Raw genomic sequence first — 19,322 nt, forward strand, 5'->3', positions numbered from 1 at the left:
AGGTTGAATACCTAAGCAAATGATTCCCTAACACTAATGATGTTATCCAGGTTTCTGAATATTCTTTGTTGACTGAGCGGCATGAGATGAGAACCAGACAGAAGCCTGGACACTGATATAGCAATGTTTGAAGCCATATGAATAAACTGGTTTCCATTTAAACACCATATCCCAAAATAGGTCAAAACCAGGATAATTCTCAAAACGTAATCCTAATGAGCGTGCTCTGTCAACAGTACATATTTAACAGAGAACACAATGATGTATTTATTTATGTATGAATGTACTGAATGTGTAATATAACATTGTAGTTCAAATGACGGACCTGGATGAGGTTTAGATGACAAAACTAATGTCATGTGCTTCCCGCCCCTACATAGTAAGGCTTCCGTGTTCACACAGTAGGAGAAACACATGAGTAATAAATTCATCAATTATTGAATAGAGCAGAAAGTGTGTGTTCATGCTTTCCTGTGTTTCTGTGCAGAACTCAAAACTATGTCACACAGCTCACGCACCGCTGCACCCATTTACTGGTGGACCATCTCTCCAATGCGCAGATCTAGAACACAGCGATTGAAAACGATCAAAACACACTCAAGAATGCCAGGCTCTACACAGAAACATGCTTAAAACACACACACATTCACTGATGCATGGGTATTTGCACAAATGCACTCATACAGTAGCTTGTGTGGCAAGCAATCAATGTAAGTGCAGTGTTTTGTGTCCCATGTACACATATTGTATATACACACACACAGAAACACACATTGCTCATTGTTCCAGATCTATTCATTGCTCACGGTCATGGTTCTGCTCTGATTTCTCTTGTAGAAGCTGCATTGATAAACTCCGCTTCAGTGCAGCTCCATGATGTGAACTGTTCAATAGCTGAATAGATGCAGGTCACTTTGCACACATTACCCCAACAGTGCAGGGTGCATAATGTCGCTGTCAGTCTCTGATTTATGAGCACATCAGGAAATGCTGAATATATTGGGTTTGTATGAAAGATCAAATGTTTGTTCGATATGTGAATCTGAGCAGTTCAGTAAGACTTAATGGAATAAATGTCCTTTTAAATAAGTTCAAAGCAGTTCGCATCTACAAATTCTGTCTCTCGGTAATTGGTGTCCTCATTTAAACATAGAGAGCTACTCACACGGTTCTCAATCTGTGAACACATTCACAAATGGCGGTACATTTTTTAAAGTGCGGTACTTTGCATTTTCAATTTAAAGTCCTAATTTAATTTCTATGGAACGGCAGTTTTTTGGTATCAAACTGATGAATAATTCACCTCTCAGCATGAAGAGAAGAAGCCACCAGCTAAACTTCATCAACAGAAAATAGGTGTTACAATACTAGCCTCACTTTGGCAATAGATCCATTGCCTTTGTGTTTGCATGTAGAACAAAGTACGCTCACACTGAATCCAGCAGTATGTCAGCAGTAGTTGTAAAGGGGAAACCCTAATTGTGCTTTTTGTCCTCCTCACAATTTGTCAATTATTCTGGTGGGTTTGAGTCGTCAGCCTGAAGGTCAGCGAGCCACCACAGAGACCAGGATCTATAATCTGCTGTTTGTTTGTTCAGTGTATTGACTGTGGCTCAACCTTCACAGGTCTGTCTTTGCTGTCCCCTACTTCAAAGGGATGTTTGCTAATATGATAGCTGGCTGCTATACATATTTCATAAGCCTCTTAATATTGATGGTATACTGATTCGTATAAGTTGCAGCAGTGGAGTTAGAACACATTTACCCGCCTTCTGGCACTCCCTCCATCCTCTTTGATGGCTATTTCAGGTTACATATGAGCCTTCTCATATTAGCCACTGATAGCGCTTTAACCTTCATTCCCCCACGCAGGACAGATTTAATAACAACCCTGTCAGGCCGATTCCTGCTGATGTCAGCATAAAACATTGGATTGACAGAGACGAAAAAAAACAAAATGTCTCTGTCTCTTCCACAGCCGTTCCATCCCATGGTGAACCTGGTGTGTAGTGCTGACCTGCGGATGTTCCTGTGCGCGCTGTACGCTCCGGTGTGCACCGTGTACGGCCAGGTGTCCATGCCATGTCGATCCCTCTGCCAGCGCGCCAAGGATGAGTGCCACAAACTCATGGAGGTATTCGGAGTGGCCTGGCCAGATGACATGGAGTGTAACAGGTGTGTATTACATTTTCAAATAACTCACCACATGAAAACATAAACAGTGTCATCACAAACAAGGTGTTGAAGCATCTGAATTAATGGTTGCCGTGGTATACCAGTTTGAAGGTATACCATTGTATCAAAATGTAAGGTGATCATACCATGTACATGTGCTTATCTACAGAATAGAAATGTGACATGAGTGAGTGTGAGAGTTAAAGGTGCAGGCAGGAGCTGGCTGGCTGTGCTGTCACACACCTACAGTGTATGGACATTGTTAGTGAAAGGACAGCATGTAAAAGTCCACAGATGGTTATTATTTGTATGTACTAGTTAATTTAACATGTTTAAGGGCTGGTGACATGTAAACCTGTATGTGTTAGCTGTATGCCATGTCACAGTTACCTGTTATTATTTATCAAATCTGTTCCCATTCCTTTTTAATGGTCATTTTAGCTGAAGATAACTTTACTACATGTTCTGAGAATGTGTATGTGCAGTAAAAACATATTTACAACCCTGTTGATAATACAGCTTGTAATATTAGTGTGTTTGTTGTATTTGAACTGCACAGGTCATTTTTCACACTGGATAAAGTCGTTTCTTCTACTGTGGGTTTGTATTTAGTCACACTGAGAGGTTTTATAGTTTCATAATTCGACCAAATTGTTATTTTCCAGGTTCCCAGATTGTGACGAGCCCTATCCCCGTGTAGAGGACCTGCAGACAGACTCTGACCCCACAGACGAGTCGTCCCTGACGGTGTCCAGAGAGTACGGCTTCTGGTGCCCGCGGGAGCTCAAGATGGAACCGGACCTCGGTTACACCTTCATGGGCAAGAAGGATTGCTCTGGCCCGTGCCCCTCGATGTTCTTCAACCAGAAAGAGCTGAACTTCATGCGCTACTTCATAGGAGTCGTGTCTGTTGTCTGTCTCGCCGCAACGCTCTTCACCTTCCTGACGTTTCTCATCGATGTTACCAGGTGTGAATGGCTGATTATTGTATGATGAACTGAAATATCACTTAGAGAAACATTTGTTTACTGTTATTCTGTTCTTCTTTTCTTCCTATTTGTTTTTACCTCATTAGGTTTCGGTACCCTGAGCGGCCAATCATCTTCTACGCTGTGTGTTATGTCATGGTGTCCCTGGTCTTCTTTCTGGGCTTCCTGTTGGAGGACAGAGTATCGTGCAACGCAGCCAGCCCGTCCCAGTTCAAAGCTTCAACCATTACCCAGGGCTCGCACAACAAGGTGGGAGTTTTACTTCATTTCCATCCTGATCACCACAATAACATCACACAGCAAAAAGCCTGTTGAGTGATAGTACTGATCATTTATTTACATTTTAAGCCATCCGCAATGTTGAATAAAACCAATTAGAATTTAGTTTTTACCATGAGGCAGCTCAAAATGTATATCTCTTAAACCCCAGTAACAAGCCTTTTAGATGATTAATTTCAGAGTTAAACATTACATTCTTTAGCTAATGATTGGCTGTCTCTCCCACATTATTGATCAAAGGTTATATCTCCATGTCTCAGGTCTGCACCCTGTTCTTCATGGTCCTATATTTCTTCACCATGGCGGGCAGCGTGTGGTGGGTCATACTGACCATCACTTGGTTCCTGGCTGCTGTGCCTAAATGGGGCAGCGAGGCCATTGAGAAGAAAGCCCTCATCTTCCATGCTGTGGCCTGGGGCCTCCCAGGGGCCCTGACCGTCACCCTGCTGGCCCTGAACAAAATTGAAGGAGATGGGATCAGTGGAGTGTGTTTCATAGGGCTGTACGACATGGACGCCCTGAGGTGGTTTGTTCTGGCTCCGCTCTGCCTCAATGTGGCGGTGAGTACAGTCAGAAGATAGATGAGTGGGTGGGTGGGTGGATGAAAGAGCTGATGAGGAGGTTGGATGGATGGGTTAACAGATGAGTGGGTGGGTGGATGAAATGAAACAAGAGTGTATTGTTGGCTGGAGTTATGAAGAGACGGAGAGATTAGTTAATGGCCGTTTGGATGGTTGACAGTCATCCATGCGTTTAAACAAATAATGAACTGTAATCTTTCTGAGTCTTAACTTCTCATCCATCTTTCTGTCTTCAGGTGGGAGTCTCTCTCCTGTTGGTGGGCATTGTGGCTCTGAACCGGGTGCGTATGGAGATCCCTCTGGAGAAGGAGAACCAGACCAAACTGGTCAAGTTCATGATCCGAATGGGAGTGTTCTCTGTGCTCTACCTGGTCCCCTTGTTGACTGTGATTGGCTGCTACCTGTACGAACATACCTACCGGAGCACTTGGGAGAAAACATGGATGGAGGAAAACTGCAAGAGCTATCACATCCCCTGCCCATACAAGGTAGAGAGAGAGAGAGAGAGAGAGAGAGAGAGAGAGAGAGAGAGAGAGAGAGAGAGAGAGGAGAGAGAGAGAGAGAGAGAGAGAGAGAGAGAGAGAGAGAGAGAGAGAGAGAGAGAGAGAGAGAGAGAGAGAGAGAGAGAGAGAGAGAGAGAGAGAGAGAGAGAGAGGGGAGAGAGTGTTTGTGTGGTGATGCTTCTCATTCTGCGTCTCTTTATCTCACACACAATCACACATATGGAATTGAAATCAACAAATGTATGGTTCTCCAGTTAAATAAGCTATGGATTGGATACACTGACACATATACAAGAATGGACCTATGACCTTTTTTAAAAGGGTAATCTTTTTTTATTTCCTTCTTTTTTTTAACCATTTAATTGAATTCAAGTCAAATCTGAGATCTGGAAACAAACAAAAAGCACTTTATTGGGTTCTAAAACTGGAAAACACATCTAATATAGATCTGTGTGTGTGTGTGTGTGTGTGTGTGTGTGTGTGTGTGTGTGTGTGTGTGTGTGTGTGTGTGTGTGTGTGTGTGTGTGTGTGTGTGTGTGTGTGTGTGTGTGTGTGTGTGTGTGTGTGTGTGTGTGTGTGTGTGTGTGTGTGTGTGTGTGTGTGTGTTGGTGAGAGATACCTGGCAGTGTACCATGTGTGTGTCTGAGGAGGGAGCAGAGCGCAGTATGCATCATTAGCTCGGCTAATACAGCTCTCAGGACAGATTCCACACAAAACGACCATCTCTGTTTCTCTGCCTCTTTGTCTCTCACTCCTACTGGTAGGTCTCACACACTTACCCCTTTCTCTGAGCCTGTCTCCCCCTCCACTCTCTCTGTCTCGCTCTCTGTGTCTGTGTGTCTCTCTCAGGGCCTGCTCAGTCATGCTCTGCTGCCTGTACTCTATAACGTCTTTGTAGCAATTGTAAAGAGTAGTGGGAGTGTGGTCTTTTATGCAGTCTGGTGCTATATTAATAACTGAATAAATGTGCACAATGCAGACACACTCCCCACACATTCATCTTAACATATCAAAGCTAACTTCAAGGTTTTTTTTTATGTTTCTATCATTCAGCCGAGTGCCGTAACAGTGGTTTCATAATAGAGACGTGTCAGCTAATTTGTGACTGACAGAGTTTATGAGAGGGGGTGGAGGCAGGTGCAAGTGCTTATGTTACTTGTTAGTGTATGTGTGCATGAATGTGTCCAGAGCTGTGTGTGTGAGCGCTCACGAAGGGAGATCCTCTATACGCCCTATTGTGGCTCAGGAATTTCAATATTGCTTTGCGTTATTTGAGCTTTACCCTGGGGGCTTTGCATGCAAATGTGTGTATGTGTAAAGGGTCAAATTGCATGTTTCTGGATAATTGAAGATTTTGGGCTCATTGTTCAAGTTCAAGTGACTTCATTTTTGTCTGTGTGTGTCATTTAAACCCGAGACATTTAGTCTGAGAAGGGCGAGACAGACTGAAGCTAATTATTACAGAGCAATTCTTCTGGCCCCTGGTTCTGAAAAGCAAAAAACTACTTTTCTTTGTCAAAAGGCCTCCTCTACTAAGAGTTATCTTTAGGAGATGTTTTGAGTGTAAAAGTACTGCAGCATGTCTGCAACTCTTATAGTTCAGCTCCTTTTTAAACATTAAAATATACTGTACATTACTCTACTACCTCAAGTTTAAACTGAATTGTAAAAAAGAAAGATTTGAGATGTTCTGCTACGGCAACATCTGATATCTCTATCATGTTACTGTTATGTGCTTTATGTTAACCAGAGCCAAAACGAGAGGCAAGTTCTTACCTCTCAGTCGATACGGCTGCTGCTCTCCTGCCCTCTGGTGGGAGATAGAGGGTCCTGCAGTTCAGCTGCTGAACAGCTGGGTTATTCTAGGATTACCTCCCCTCTTCCATCATTCATGACCAGGCTTAAATCACTGCTTTATACTTTCTGTTAATGTGCAACTATTCTCAGTGGCCTCCTAAGCATTTCATATATCTTCATTATATTATAGGAAAACTGTCCTTCACATCAAAACTAAAATGCAATAATACAAATATTCCCTCTTCCTCTTTTACAGGCTGTATTTATAACTCTCTGGATCCTCTTTATTGGATAAATGTGGCGTTAATACTGAATATTTCTGCTCTGTTCAGGTGGAGAAAGCCAAACGGCCAGCCATGGTTTTGTTCCTGATTAAATATCTGATGATGTTGGTCGTTGGGATCCCCTCTGCTTTCTGGGTGGGAAGCAAGAAAACCTGTTTTGAATGGGCCAACTTTCTGCACGGACGCCGGCGCAAAGAGTAAGAAGAGAGATCCTGTGATTGTCTTTGTTTTATACGTCTGCATGAATTCAATCTTATTCTGATTAGGGTAGTTTCTTTCTAAGGATACAAAGAGTGCGTGCTCTGTATATGGACTGCTGAATATGCTTTCGGAAACAAAAAAAAGCTCTTCCATTTTATTGTCTTTGTGTCTTTGATAACCATCAGTTGTAACAACCAGCAGTAACACCCTTTCACATGCCCCACATTTCATATATATTTGTAAACCTCTCCCTCTCCTCTCCCTGCAGCAGTGGGGTGAACGAGTCCCGTCAGGTTCTGCAGGAGCAGCCAGACTTTGCCCAGTCTCTGCTGCGAGAACCACACCCCCCCGTCGTGAGGAAGTCCAGGGGGACCTCCACTCAGGTAGGACTGTCCGGACTCAGACCCTATCATCCACCTCACACAGCTTCTACACTGTGTATCTTTAGGAAAAAGCATTTAAAATGTTTGCTCCGTTTATAGAAAAAAACTGCTACATATCATATCAAGCGCTTCCTAAACTCACAGTCCGACACCCGCCAGCGTTAGAGATGGCGAGTCGTTCCCGCAGCTTGGAAAAAAACAAGTCATAGTATAGCACGTGAACAGAATCATGAAAGAAGGTCATACGATATGTAAAAGAAGAAGACATACTTTATTAATCCCTCACAGGGAAATGTCTTTCTCCACTCTGTGTTGTTTACACACATTACACACACAGGGGGATACACAGCATATATTGTTGGTAGAAGTACAGTTCATAACTTGCATTGGAACTAGTTATAGTATTTTCATCTAAAAGATGGGATGAGGAAAAGCAGAATGTTAAAAACAGTATGTTTCCTAACTTGAACATACTCTGAGTTTAATGCTCGTAGTTTTTACATCTATCTGACCTTCCCTCCTCCTGCAGGGCACATCTACCCACGCCTCCTCCACCCACTTGGCTGTCCTAGATGACCTTGACGAACCAATCAGAACTCACCACGGCCCCCCCGCCTCCACCAGGAGTAAAGCCAGCAGCGCCCACAGCAAGACCAGTTACCATGGCAGCCTGCGCCGCACTCGTGACGACAGGTAGAGCAGGAAGTCCATGAGCATCTGTCCGTCAGAAGTTGTGATTCAGATGACAATAAGTCTCTCTCTCTCTCTCTCTCTCTCTCTCTCTCTCTCTCTCTCTCTCTCAGGAGTGATTCTGTGGTTTACCGAGGCACAGAGGCACGCAGTTTCCATGGCAGCATGCCACGTCTGGACCACCCGCTCTCCGCTCATGGCAGCGTGCATCAGATAGACGGCCACTCGAAGCACGGCAGCCAGCGAGACGTGTCTGAGGCCGCAGCGACCCTCGTCACACACGGGACAACAGGAAGTGACAGCCAGGCAGCTCCGAACGACGCCACCAGCGCCTGAGAGGATCATTGAGGAGGCTGTGGACGCCTTTGAAGATTTACCCTGCGCTGAGACACACCCGTCTGTGTTAAGTGTTTCCTCTCTGAAGGTGGAGAGTGTTCCAGTGATATTTTGGTTGTTCCTCGCTGATCAGCAGTTCAGTCAGTACTCGACTGATCATGAGTCAGTTTCACTGTAAAGCTGAAGTTTGTTTACATAATTATTTAAATTGACAGCGGATGACTCCTGAATGCCTGACTCAGACTAACAACAATACGTCCATCTCTCCAGACCTTCGGTGACATGCTGACTTTATTCAGGGATCATTTGGTTTCCCGGGTAAACCAGAGCTGGCACTGGATAGGAAACAATGGAAGAGAGAAAGATGGAGGACCAGCCTTTTGAAGGCGTCACCATCCTGCTGGACCTATGTGAATAGCTTTTCTAACAATCTTAAATGGTTTGCCTATTTTTGACTTATTTGGGTCTCAGTCTTGACCAAGACTCAATTATTCCCGATCCTTGTTTGCTCTGGAGCGCTTAGTGAACGATGTTTCTCAGTGTGTGGCTTCAGAGTCCTATACATGTGGGCTTAATGTGAAATCGTGGACCTTTCTGTGGTTTAGTGAATATTTTTATACTGTGAATTGTCTGTCTGCTGCTGAAAGCTTCGTTTAGTGAATTTGTATGTTTGTGTGTGAGAGTGAGAAAAAGTGGTCTTGATGTTTTAAACTGAAATCCTCCTTACAATGGTAACAATAAAAGCACAAGGGAGGGGGCTGAAAACCGTGCTATCCAGAATGTAAAGAGGTTGTTTCAGAGTCAGAAACATGGAGATATAACACAGACATGGTCGGGTGAAACGAGCTGGAATTATATTTGGTCCAGCTCATGTGTACTTTTCTACAGACAGTTAAAAAAGGCAGCTTTAAAAAAAATGACAGTTATATCAGTCGATTAAGCGATTGGTCAGTTTTCAGTAATTGATGTCATAGAATCCAAACCCTAAACAGATTCAGAGTACTGATGAAAGTATGTAGAGTAATGTGACTCAAATTCAAGAACACATCCATCTCACCATTCAAGCCTCATTGCTGCAGAAACTGGAGAGAAAACTGAACAAAACTCACAGTGCTTTGATTCTTAATTCTCTCACACTCATGGCTGAAAGGTTGTTTACTGGTGCTCTGCAAAGTGATCCTTCTGATATCATGTCACTACTTGATATGCAGCTAACTCTGTACTGTGCTCTTGGCTTCTGTTTGTTTGTTTTGCTGTTCAGACATAGAACTCAAAACTCAAAGAGGTGCAGACATGTTTCAAAAAAGAAATGTTCTTTAATTTCGGGTTGCAACATTTTCTCTGACAATATTTTACGTTTAAGTAAATGTAGCAGGAAGTGTACTGACTATTGTAAGTCTTTTTCTACGGTTTGTGTTCCCCATCCCTCATCCCTTAAGACCCAATTGACCTACCTCACCTGTATCCCCTGCCTTCTCTGTACACACACACACACACACACACACACACACACACACACACACACACACACACACACACACACGTTTCTGTAAAGAAATAGTCAAAATGTCAACACAAAAAACCAGTTCAGAAGAAATCGTTTTGCATATTTCTGAACAACCTTAATTTCAGTAAAATGTAATTTTACAATTGACTCGTGGGTTCTGCCTTCTCACACACACATTCTCTACACACACCCTTCAGTGGGATATCCGTCTGTCCTCCCCACAGTTGGCGTTGTGCTACCTCCTCTGTTCAAACAGGCTTGGATCATTTTTTGGACCTTAACTGCTGCCTCTCTCCTCCCGTCTGTAAATGTCGACATCTTTATATTTTCCAATTACCAACCTCCTGCCTGTATCTGTTGTACATAGACTCTCCGTCATCCGACGACTAACCTGCCTCACATCTGCCTTCTGCCTCTCCTCTTGTAAATGTGCCCACACTCATCTTTATTTGGACCTACAGCAACAGTCTGTTCTGTTGCGATTTGTGACTGCTTAACACCATTTACTTTAACCTCTGAATTGGACGTTAGAACAAGTGAATCTGTGTAAAACACTTCATCTTAATTGAGCTAAAAAGTCATAATGACCTCCCGTAATGAGACATAAGGAAGAAGAGCTTTCCTTGCTTCTTGTCATGCTTTGATACAGCTTCAGAGTGAACAGCAGTCTCTTGACTTGTTATCAAAGACGGTTGAAAGAAATATAATAATATTGTGAATTCTGAAACTTGAGTTGTATTTGCCTTTTAATTTATTTGCAGTTTGGACTGTACTGACCTATTTGAAATGCAGTCTAATAAACTTTTTATAGACTTAAATGCATTTGTTATTATTTGAATACTGAACTCACTTGTCGATTGATTCCTGCCGACTAATCTTGAATGCCTTCACTTTAACAGAGGCTGCTGCTCCTTCAGTAAAAAATCAAATGATGTGACCCATCTTACACACATATAACATGCTTGGTAACACTGTTGCAAGGTGTATCATTACATGTAAACGTACTATAAGTGCATGTCTTTTGTAACCACAGTTCTTAAGCTGGTTTTACTAATAGCATAATGTTGTGGTTTTAGATTGAGCTCTTTAAAGCGATGATACAAATCTTCACCCTACACACATTGGAAAACTACAGTGTTGTAAAATAAAGAAAGTCCAGATGCATTCACCTTCTTAACACTTTGTTCAAATCTGTAAACAGTGCATCAGTCAAGACCAGATTCCCGAGCGTTCTCGTTTCCGGCGGACGATGGCGGCTACATCCTGTTTGAGAGTAGAGACGCTCTGCTCCAGCTGCTCGGAGAAATCCCGCAGCAGATGACTCTGCTCGTCCACAAACAGCCTGAAGCTCAGCAGGTCGGAGTCCTCCTGGAGAACAGGAACACACAACCTCAGGGACACACCACCTCAGGGACACACTACCACAGGAACACACCACCACAGGAACACACCACCACAGGAACACACCACCACAGGAACACACAGGAACACACTACCTCAGGAACACACAACCTCAGGAACACACAACCTCAGGAACACACAACCTCAGGAACACACAGGAACACACCACCACAGGAACACACCACCTCAGGAACACACAGGAACACACTACCTCAGGAACACACTACCTCAGGGACACACAACCTCAGGGACACACCACCTCAGGAACACACCACCTCAGGAACACACCACCTCAGGAACACACTACCTCAGGGACACACAACCTCAGGAACACACCACCTCAGGGACACACCACCTCAGGAACACACCACCTCAGGAACACACCACCTCAGGAACACCACCACAGGAACACCACCTCAGGAACACACAACCAAAGGAACACACCACCACAGGAACACACAACCTCAGGAACACACAACCAAAGGAACACACCACCTCAGGAACACCACCACAGGAACACCACCACAGGAACACACAGGAACACACTACCTCAAGAACACCACCTCAGGAACACACAGGAACACACAGGAACACACTACCTCAGGAACACACAACCACAGGAACACACCACCTCAGGAACACACCAGCTCAGCAACACACAGGAACACACCACCTCAGGAACACACAACCACAGGAACACAATCTTAGGAACACACAACCACAGGAACACACCACCTCAGGAACACACAGGAACACACCACCTCAGGAACACACCACCTCAGGGACACACAACCACAGGAACACAACCTCAGGGACACACAACCACAGGAACACACCCTCAGGGACACAACCACAGGAACACACAACCTCAGGAACACAACCACAGGAACACACCACCTCAGGAACACACCACCTCAGGAACACACCACCTCAGGAACACACCACCTCAGGAACACACCACCACAGGAACACACCACCTCAGGAACACACCACCACAGGAACACACCACCTCAGGAACACACCACCTCAGGGACACACCACCTCAGGGACACACCACCTCAGGAACACACCACCTCAGTGACACACAACCTCAGGAACACACAACCTCAGTGACACACAACCTCAAGAACACACAACCTCAGGAACACAACCTCAGTGACACACAACCTCAGTGACACACAACCTCAGTGACACACAACCTCAGGAACACACAACCTCAGTGACACACAACCTCAGGAACACACAACCTCAGGAACACACAACCTCAGTGACACACAACCTCAGGAACACACAACCTCAGGAACACAACCTCAGGGGCACACCACCTCAGGAACACACCACCTCAGGAGCACAGGAACACACAACCACAGGAACACAACCTCAGGAACACAACCACAGGAACACACAACCTCAGGAACACAACCTCAGGAACACACAACCACAGGAACACACAACCTCAGGAACACAACCCCAGGAACACACAACCTCAGGAACACACCATCTCAGTGACACACAACCTCAGGAACACACCACCTCAGGAGCACAACCCCAGGAACACACAACCCCAGGAACACAGACCGAACACACAACCTCAGGAACACAGACCGAACACACAACCCCAGGAACACACAACCCCAGGAACACAGACCGAACACACAACCTCAGGAACACAGACCGAACACACAACCTCAGGAACACACCACCTCAGGAACACACCACCTCAGGAACACACCACCTCAGGAGCACAACCCCAGGAACACACAACCCCAGGAACACAGACCGAACACACAACCTCAGGAACACAGACCGAACACACAACCTCAGGAACACACCACCTCAGGAACACACCACCTCAGGAACACACCACCCCAGGAACACACAACCTCAGGAACACAGACCGAACACACAACCTCAGGAACACAGACCGAACACACAACCTCAGGAACACACCACCTCAGGAACACACAACCTCAGGAACACACCACCTCAGGAGCACAACCCCAGGAACACACAACCTCAGGAACACAGACCGAACACACAACCTCAGGAACACAGACCGAACACACAACCTCAGGAACACAGACCGAACACACAACCTCAGGAACACACCACCTCAGGAACACACCACCTCAGGAACACACCACCCCAGGAACACACAACCTCAGGAACACAGACCGAACACACAACCTCAGGAACACAGACCGAACACACAACCTCAGGAACACACCACCTCAGGAACACACAACCTCAGGAACACACCACCTCAGGAGCACAACCCCAGGAACACACAACCTCAGGAACACAGACCGAACACACAACCTCAGGAACACAGACCGAACACACAACCTCAGGAACACACCACCTCAGGAACACACCACCTCAGGAACACACCACCTCAGGAACACACCACCACAGGAACACACAACCTCAGGAACACAACCTCAGTGACACACAACCCCAGGAACACAGACCGAACACACAACCTCAGGAACACAGACCGAACACACAACCTCAGGAACACACCACCACAGGAACACACAACCTCAGGAACACAACCCCAGGAACACACAACCCCAGGAACACAGACCGAACACACAACCTCAGGAACACAGACCGAACACACAACCTCAGGAACACACCACCTCAGGAACACACCACCTCAGGAACACACCACCCCAGGAACACACAACCTCAGGAACACAGACCGAACACACAACCTCAGGAACACAGACCGAACACACAACCTCAGGAACACACCACCTCAGGAACACACCACCTCAGGAACACACCACCTCAGGAGCACAACCCCAGGAACACACAACCTCAGGAACACAGACCGAACACACAACCTCAGGAACACAGACCGAACACACAACCTCAGGAACACACCACCTCAGGAACACACCACCTCAGGAACACACCACCTCAGGAACACACCACCACAGGAACACACAACCTCAGGAACACAACCTCAGTGACACACAACCTCAGTGACACACAACCTCAGGAACACACAACCACAGGAACACAACCTCAGGAACACACCACCTCAGGAACACACCACCTCAGGAACACACAACGTTGATATGAAACCATACACAGATACCGTATACTCTAGGGCTTAACATGAGCAACTAGTATTAGGTACTTTTACAGATAGCTAACTTAAAATAGATTTATAAAAACAAGAGTTGTCTCAGTTTTCTCAAAAAAACTTTAAATAATTGTAAATAATAACATTTGATAAATGAACTCACATTTGTCTTTTTTTTCTTGGACTGTTTTATCACATTCCAAACATACCATGATCAAGGAAATCTTTGATAGTAGGTAAAACATGTTTTCAATCATCAATCACCAGTGTAATCTTACTAACACTTTTCTTATGCCAGTTAATTTGTGTGCCTGATTGTGTGTTGTTCTCTATAGATTGGTATTAAACAAAGGTTTAAGCCTTATTGTAGTAATGCTCACTAATGCTGAGGCAGCAGACAGTTGGTAACGTACACTGGGCTTGTGTCTGCGCAGCCGCTGCAGCTGACCCCTGACTGAGGTCATGCTGTGGTAGAACACCTTGAGAGAGCGACCAAACTCTGCATCACAGCTGGGACGCACCGAGCGCCCCCGCACCCCCTCTCCACCTGACACAGGGAGAGGAAGCTGTCTTAGAGTCTGAATTCTACATGTTATAAACAGGAATATTTTGCCATGTAACAACTGTAAACCAGTTTTGTTAATAACACTAAAAACAAAATTAGGCTGGTTGTGATGTGTGTGTGTGTCAGTTACCATTCCTGGCAGCGTTGAGTTGTTCTCTCAGAATATGATTTTCTTTTCTCAGTGACGAGTTAACACTCTTCAGTTCCTCCATATCCTGCTGAAGAGCTCTCACTGAACAGCTGATCTCTGCAGAGTCTACAGGCTGACACACACACACACACACACACACACACACACACACACACACACACACACACACACACACACACACACACACACACACACACACACACACTGATTTGAATGTTTGCTTCATGCATTGGGCTTTGAATCAAAAATCAAATCATGCCTATCCTCTAAAGTTGTTTGGGATATATTTGTAGGTCCCATCCTATGATCAATTATTTTACAATTCCACTATCAACAACTTATCTTACAGTTAGGTACATGTATAATCGATAAGGCTGCACATATATCTCCTACAACGTGTTGTTTCTTTGTAAGATTAACAGACTCAACATCAAACTAACTGCAGGGTTAGCTGGGCCTGCCTCCTCGATAATGAAGATGCCCTCTGCAGTCATCCTCACTCCCTCCAGAGATGATACCAGGTCAGTACAACCCTCTGCAACAGAAAACCAGTGTGTTCATCTGCAGTGCCTCCAGTATTAATGTATTACTCACTAACTTAGTAATCATTCAACGTGGTGGGAAATGAACATCGTTGATATCTGATATTTATTTTGGGCTGCTGCTGTGAAATTAGATAGTAAAGCAAAACTTTCATAACTTCATATTGCTGTAAAATATATTTGTTTTACATGCACCTTTTGTATTTATTATTTATTATTATTATTATTATTATTATTATTATTATTATTATTATTGTATGCACCTTTTGTAGTAAGTGTTTACTGAAATGCGTGAGCTGAACTCATCACACAGCATCTTCCACAATCCTCCATGTTTCTCTTCATCCTCACCTTGAAGGCCCCAGAGCTCCAGCACCACTGCGCTGCTCTGCAGGTAGTCTAAGAGACGCTGGGAGGTGTGGAGCGAGGCGAAGTGAACTCTGTGGTCCAACAGAGGATTGACGTTGTGCCACACGGCCGGAGAGTAGAGAGGATGGCTGCAGTCAAATAACCTGAAACTGAGAGAGCGGAGAAAGAAGGACGACAAATATCTCACTTCTGGATGTGTGTCCTGTCTGTACTTTAAGCTCTCTACATGTAGCCCATATCTCTCACCCAATCTGGACCCCTCTGTCCCGGGCCTCTCGGATCCAGCGGAGGCCACAACACTGCTCCAGGACCAGCTGGAAGTCCAGACGTCGACCCAGTAACTCAGACGGGTCGATCAGGATGTCGTCCTCGCCCTGAGCGCTGGAAGGCGAGAACATTTATTTAACACTAAATCTATTAGTGTTTAAGGTAAGTCACAGTGTGTGTGTGTGTGTGTGTGTGTGTGTGTGTGTGTGTGTGTGTGTGTGTGTGTGTGTGTGTGTGTGTGTGTGTGTGTGTGTGTGTGTGTGTGTGTGTGTGTGTGTGTGTGTGTGTGTGTGTGTGTGTGTGTGTGTGTGTGTGTGTGTGTGTGTGTGTGTGTGCGTGTGTGTCATACAGTCCTGTGGAAGTGCAGGGGACCAGCTGAGCTTGCAGTATAGCCTCCTCCGTGCCCTCTGACCCCAGCACCTGCAGACAGAGATGATCAACTAAATATCGCTCTGTGCCAACCTACAGTAATCAAGCAGGCCAAAAGTGCTTTGCAGAGCAAGATTAAAAGAAAAAATACACAACAATAAAACTAATTTGCAATACATTAGATTACAATAATTAACAATATGTTAAAATAAGTAACTATAATTATTTAGCACAATAGAATGACTAGTAAAACCAATGATTAAGACGTAAAGACTAAGTGAGAACATGGTGAGGCCCCTTTAGATGAAGACACCCACCTCCAGCTGCTCCTCCAGAGGGATGCGGAAGGCCAGGGACTGAAGCCAGAGGTGAGCGGAGCCCAGGAGCAGCGGCTCCACAGGGTCCCAGAAAGGGTCTTTATCTCTGGGTAACACAGCTGTAGACAGACCCTCTGCTATCTGACAGCAAGAACATAATCAGGAACAAAAAACAAACGAGTCAATGTTCTGAAATGTAAAACTATTAATGGTAGAGTAACTAAGGTTGACTGTGCACACATGAAACAACTTACATCATATTTTCTAAGCAGACACACATTCTATCCATCTGCAGCACGTTTACCATCAAAGCACTGAAAGATAACTTGTTTGCGATTGAAGTTATGAGTCTCCTCTCATGCCCCTTTCACAAATGTTGATTTTTTCTCTTTTTAAAGCAGTAAAATAAATACACAACACACATCCCATATACAGTTATTTGGTTAAAGTCCTTTTTTTGTGCACTTTTCAGTAAGTTGGGTTTTTTACATTTTCTTAAATAAGTTTGTTTTGCATGTAGTCTGTGAGAAAAATCAACTTGTAAATGGTCTCTGATTACATTTTGAAAGACACAAGCACAGAATTACATTGTCTCTGCTCTTCTCAGCCTGATGCAGCTGGTAGGCGTCTTCCATCAGGAATTTACGGTTCACAAACTTGGTCTTGGACCACATCCATACCTGGGAGAGAGTGTAATAGCAATTAAAAAAAAAATGAAACACCTGAACTCAAACATAAATCGAAAGTGGAATTATTTAAAAGCTTTTGAGTTAGTGTATGTGACAGAAGAGAGATATAATAACCTGTTTTCTTCCCACAGCGCTGACTCTGATAACAATCTCCTTCTTCAGATCGTGGCCTTTTGAATCCGACAGCGCCAGATTCTTGATCTCCAACTTAAACTCAACATCCTAAAAAACACGAGACAATAAGATGTAGGGGTTTATTTGTTGTTAATTGACAACGACCACATGACACAAACTAAAATATATCTGTGTCATTTAAGTTACAAACACATGAAGTTAGGAAGAATGCTTGTGAGTTTTACGACATCTGACAAAAGTAATAAACTGTGATGATTCTGTGCTGTAATTATTTTTTGAGTATTATTGATTTATTTAAATGTATTAATTCATGTTTTCATTTAATTTTTTTACTTAAAAATACTTTTAAATCAATTTACTTGTAACTTATTTCACACAGCCAAATGTCAAATGCGGAGGCAAGGTAAGTGAGTTCAATTAGTGGAATGTATTTAATCATTAAACTGCATCAGGAAAGCCACTCTTCCTTAATAACTCGTGCTGCTGTTTGTGTGTTACCTTGTTCAGTTCCTGGCTCATCTGGTTGGCCTCGGCTACCATGGGCATCAGTTTGATGAAGTCGTAGAAGACGGCCAGCAGGCTGGGGTCCGTCTGACTGGAGCCAGCGCTGGACTCACCTAACACAGAAACACACAGAAATGATATCTGATCATATTTAGACCAAAGTTAAACCTCTTAACTTCCCGCTGTAGACGCTGCTCACCCAGGTGGATTCCCTCAGCCGCAGCCAGCTCGGACTGGAAGTAGTCGTAGTCATAGCGACTCCAGTCGTCCCCGCCTCTCTCCGAGGGAAAACCAATGAACAGGTAGGTGCAGTTAGAGCCAAGGATCAGACGGTCCTAGAGGAGACAGAAAGGAGGAGGAGGTTTTGTGTATGTATGTCACACGGTCGCATCATAAAGTGTGTGTGTGTGTGTGTGTGTGTGTGTGTGTGTGTGTGTGTGTGTGTGTGTGTGTGTGTGTGTGTGTGTGTGTGTGTGTGTGTGTGTGTGTGTGTGTGTGTGTGTGTGTGTGTGTGTGTGTGTGTGTGTGTGTGTTGACACCCACCAGGTGCTGCAGCTCTGCTGCCTGGGAGACAGAGTTGCCGTTGACAATGACCTTTGACCCTGCCAGTGGGGTCAGTGTTACCCGGCGTTGCTCATTCCTGAACACAGCATGACGTTCCTGGATCCTGCCACAGAAAAACACACATACCAGAGCAGACATATATATGCGTGTATAAACTCATGCATAAAAAGACCAAAAAAGGTAATCTTGAAAATGGCTGTGCTTCCAGACAAGCCAACACTTAAAATATCATTTGATTCAAATGCTTATTTTTAAAAGGGTCACAGGTCCTGCAGTTTATCTAGCATGTACTGGGTGGGTTTTCTGTCTATTCATGTCTTACTCATTGTTAAGGAGAAACACGCAAAAAAAAGAATAGAAGAGTTTCCAAATCCCATTTGAAGCAATCTGTGTCCAAACTTTGAATTGTGTGTACTCTGCATACAACCACCTTTAGAAGTAGACTGTTAAGTGTCTTTAATCTCACTTTACTTGGACTGGGTTTGTGGTGTGTTGTTGCTCCCTGAGGTAAACTCACCCTAAGCCCTTGATGGAGATGTATCTCGGGGCGGAGTCACACAGGCCGATGTCCCATTCACCTGAAATGCAAAACAGTATGAATGAGAGAAATGAACATGCTAAAGCCGTCAT

General features: G+C 44.5%; 2 protein-coding genes across 2 annotated transcripts in view; one reads left to right on the plus strand and one right to left on the minus strand.

The window, feature by feature from the left end:
* LOC307028610 (frizzled-3-like) overlaps positions 1–10,543 on the plus strand; it is a 30,713-nt gene extending 20,170 nt beyond the window's left edge. The window contains exons 3-11 of the mRNA XM_079663780.1: positions 1,979–2,175; positions 2,841–3,143; positions 3,251–3,413; positions 3,704–4,003; positions 4,261–4,512; positions 6,657–6,805; positions 7,078–7,192; positions 7,722–7,885; positions 7,996–10,543. Coding sequence (XP_079519906.1) covers positions 1,979–2,175; positions 2,841–3,143; positions 3,251–3,413; positions 3,704–4,003; positions 4,261–4,512; positions 6,657–6,805; positions 7,078–7,192; positions 7,722–7,885; positions 7,996–8,218 — 1,866 coding nt within the window. The 3' untranslated portion in view covers positions 8,219–10,543. The remainder of the gene's footprint in view (positions 1–1,978; positions 2,176–2,840; positions 3,144–3,250; positions 3,414–3,703; positions 4,004–4,260; positions 4,513–6,656; positions 6,806–7,077; positions 7,193–7,721; positions 7,886–7,995) is intronic.
* kif28 (kinesin family member 28) overlaps positions 10,459–19,322 on the minus strand; it is a gene marked incomplete at its 5' end in the record, with an annotated part of 12,075 nt that continues 3,211 nt past the window's right edge. Inside the window, 14 exons of the mRNA XM_079662667.1 lie at positions 10,459–11,093; positions 14,634–14,767; positions 14,916–15,048; positions 15,377–15,471; positions 15,830–15,996; positions 16,094–16,228; positions 16,464–16,534; positions 16,801–16,941; positions 17,388–17,480; positions 17,604–17,711; positions 18,123–18,241; positions 18,328–18,463; positions 18,672–18,795; positions 19,210–19,322. Of these exons, the coding sequence (XP_079518793.1) occupies positions 10,935–11,093; positions 14,634–14,767; positions 14,916–15,048; positions 15,377–15,471; positions 15,830–15,996; positions 16,094–16,228; positions 16,464–16,534; positions 16,801–16,941; positions 17,388–17,480; positions 17,604–17,711; positions 18,123–18,241; positions 18,328–18,463; positions 18,672–18,795; positions 19,210–19,322 (1,728 nt within the window). The 3' untranslated portion in view covers positions 10,459–10,934. The remainder of the gene's footprint in view (positions 11,094–14,633; positions 14,768–14,915; positions 15,049–15,376; positions 15,472–15,829; positions 15,997–16,093; positions 16,229–16,463; positions 16,535–16,800; positions 16,942–17,387; positions 17,481–17,603; positions 17,712–18,122; positions 18,242–18,327; positions 18,464–18,671; positions 18,796–19,209) is intronic.

Source organism: Notothenia rossii (assembly GCF_949606895.1).
Source record: "Notothenia rossii genome assembly, chromosome: 2".
Taxonomy (NCBI): domain Eukaryota; kingdom Metazoa; phylum Chordata; class Actinopteri; order Perciformes; family Nototheniidae; genus Notothenia; species Notothenia rossii.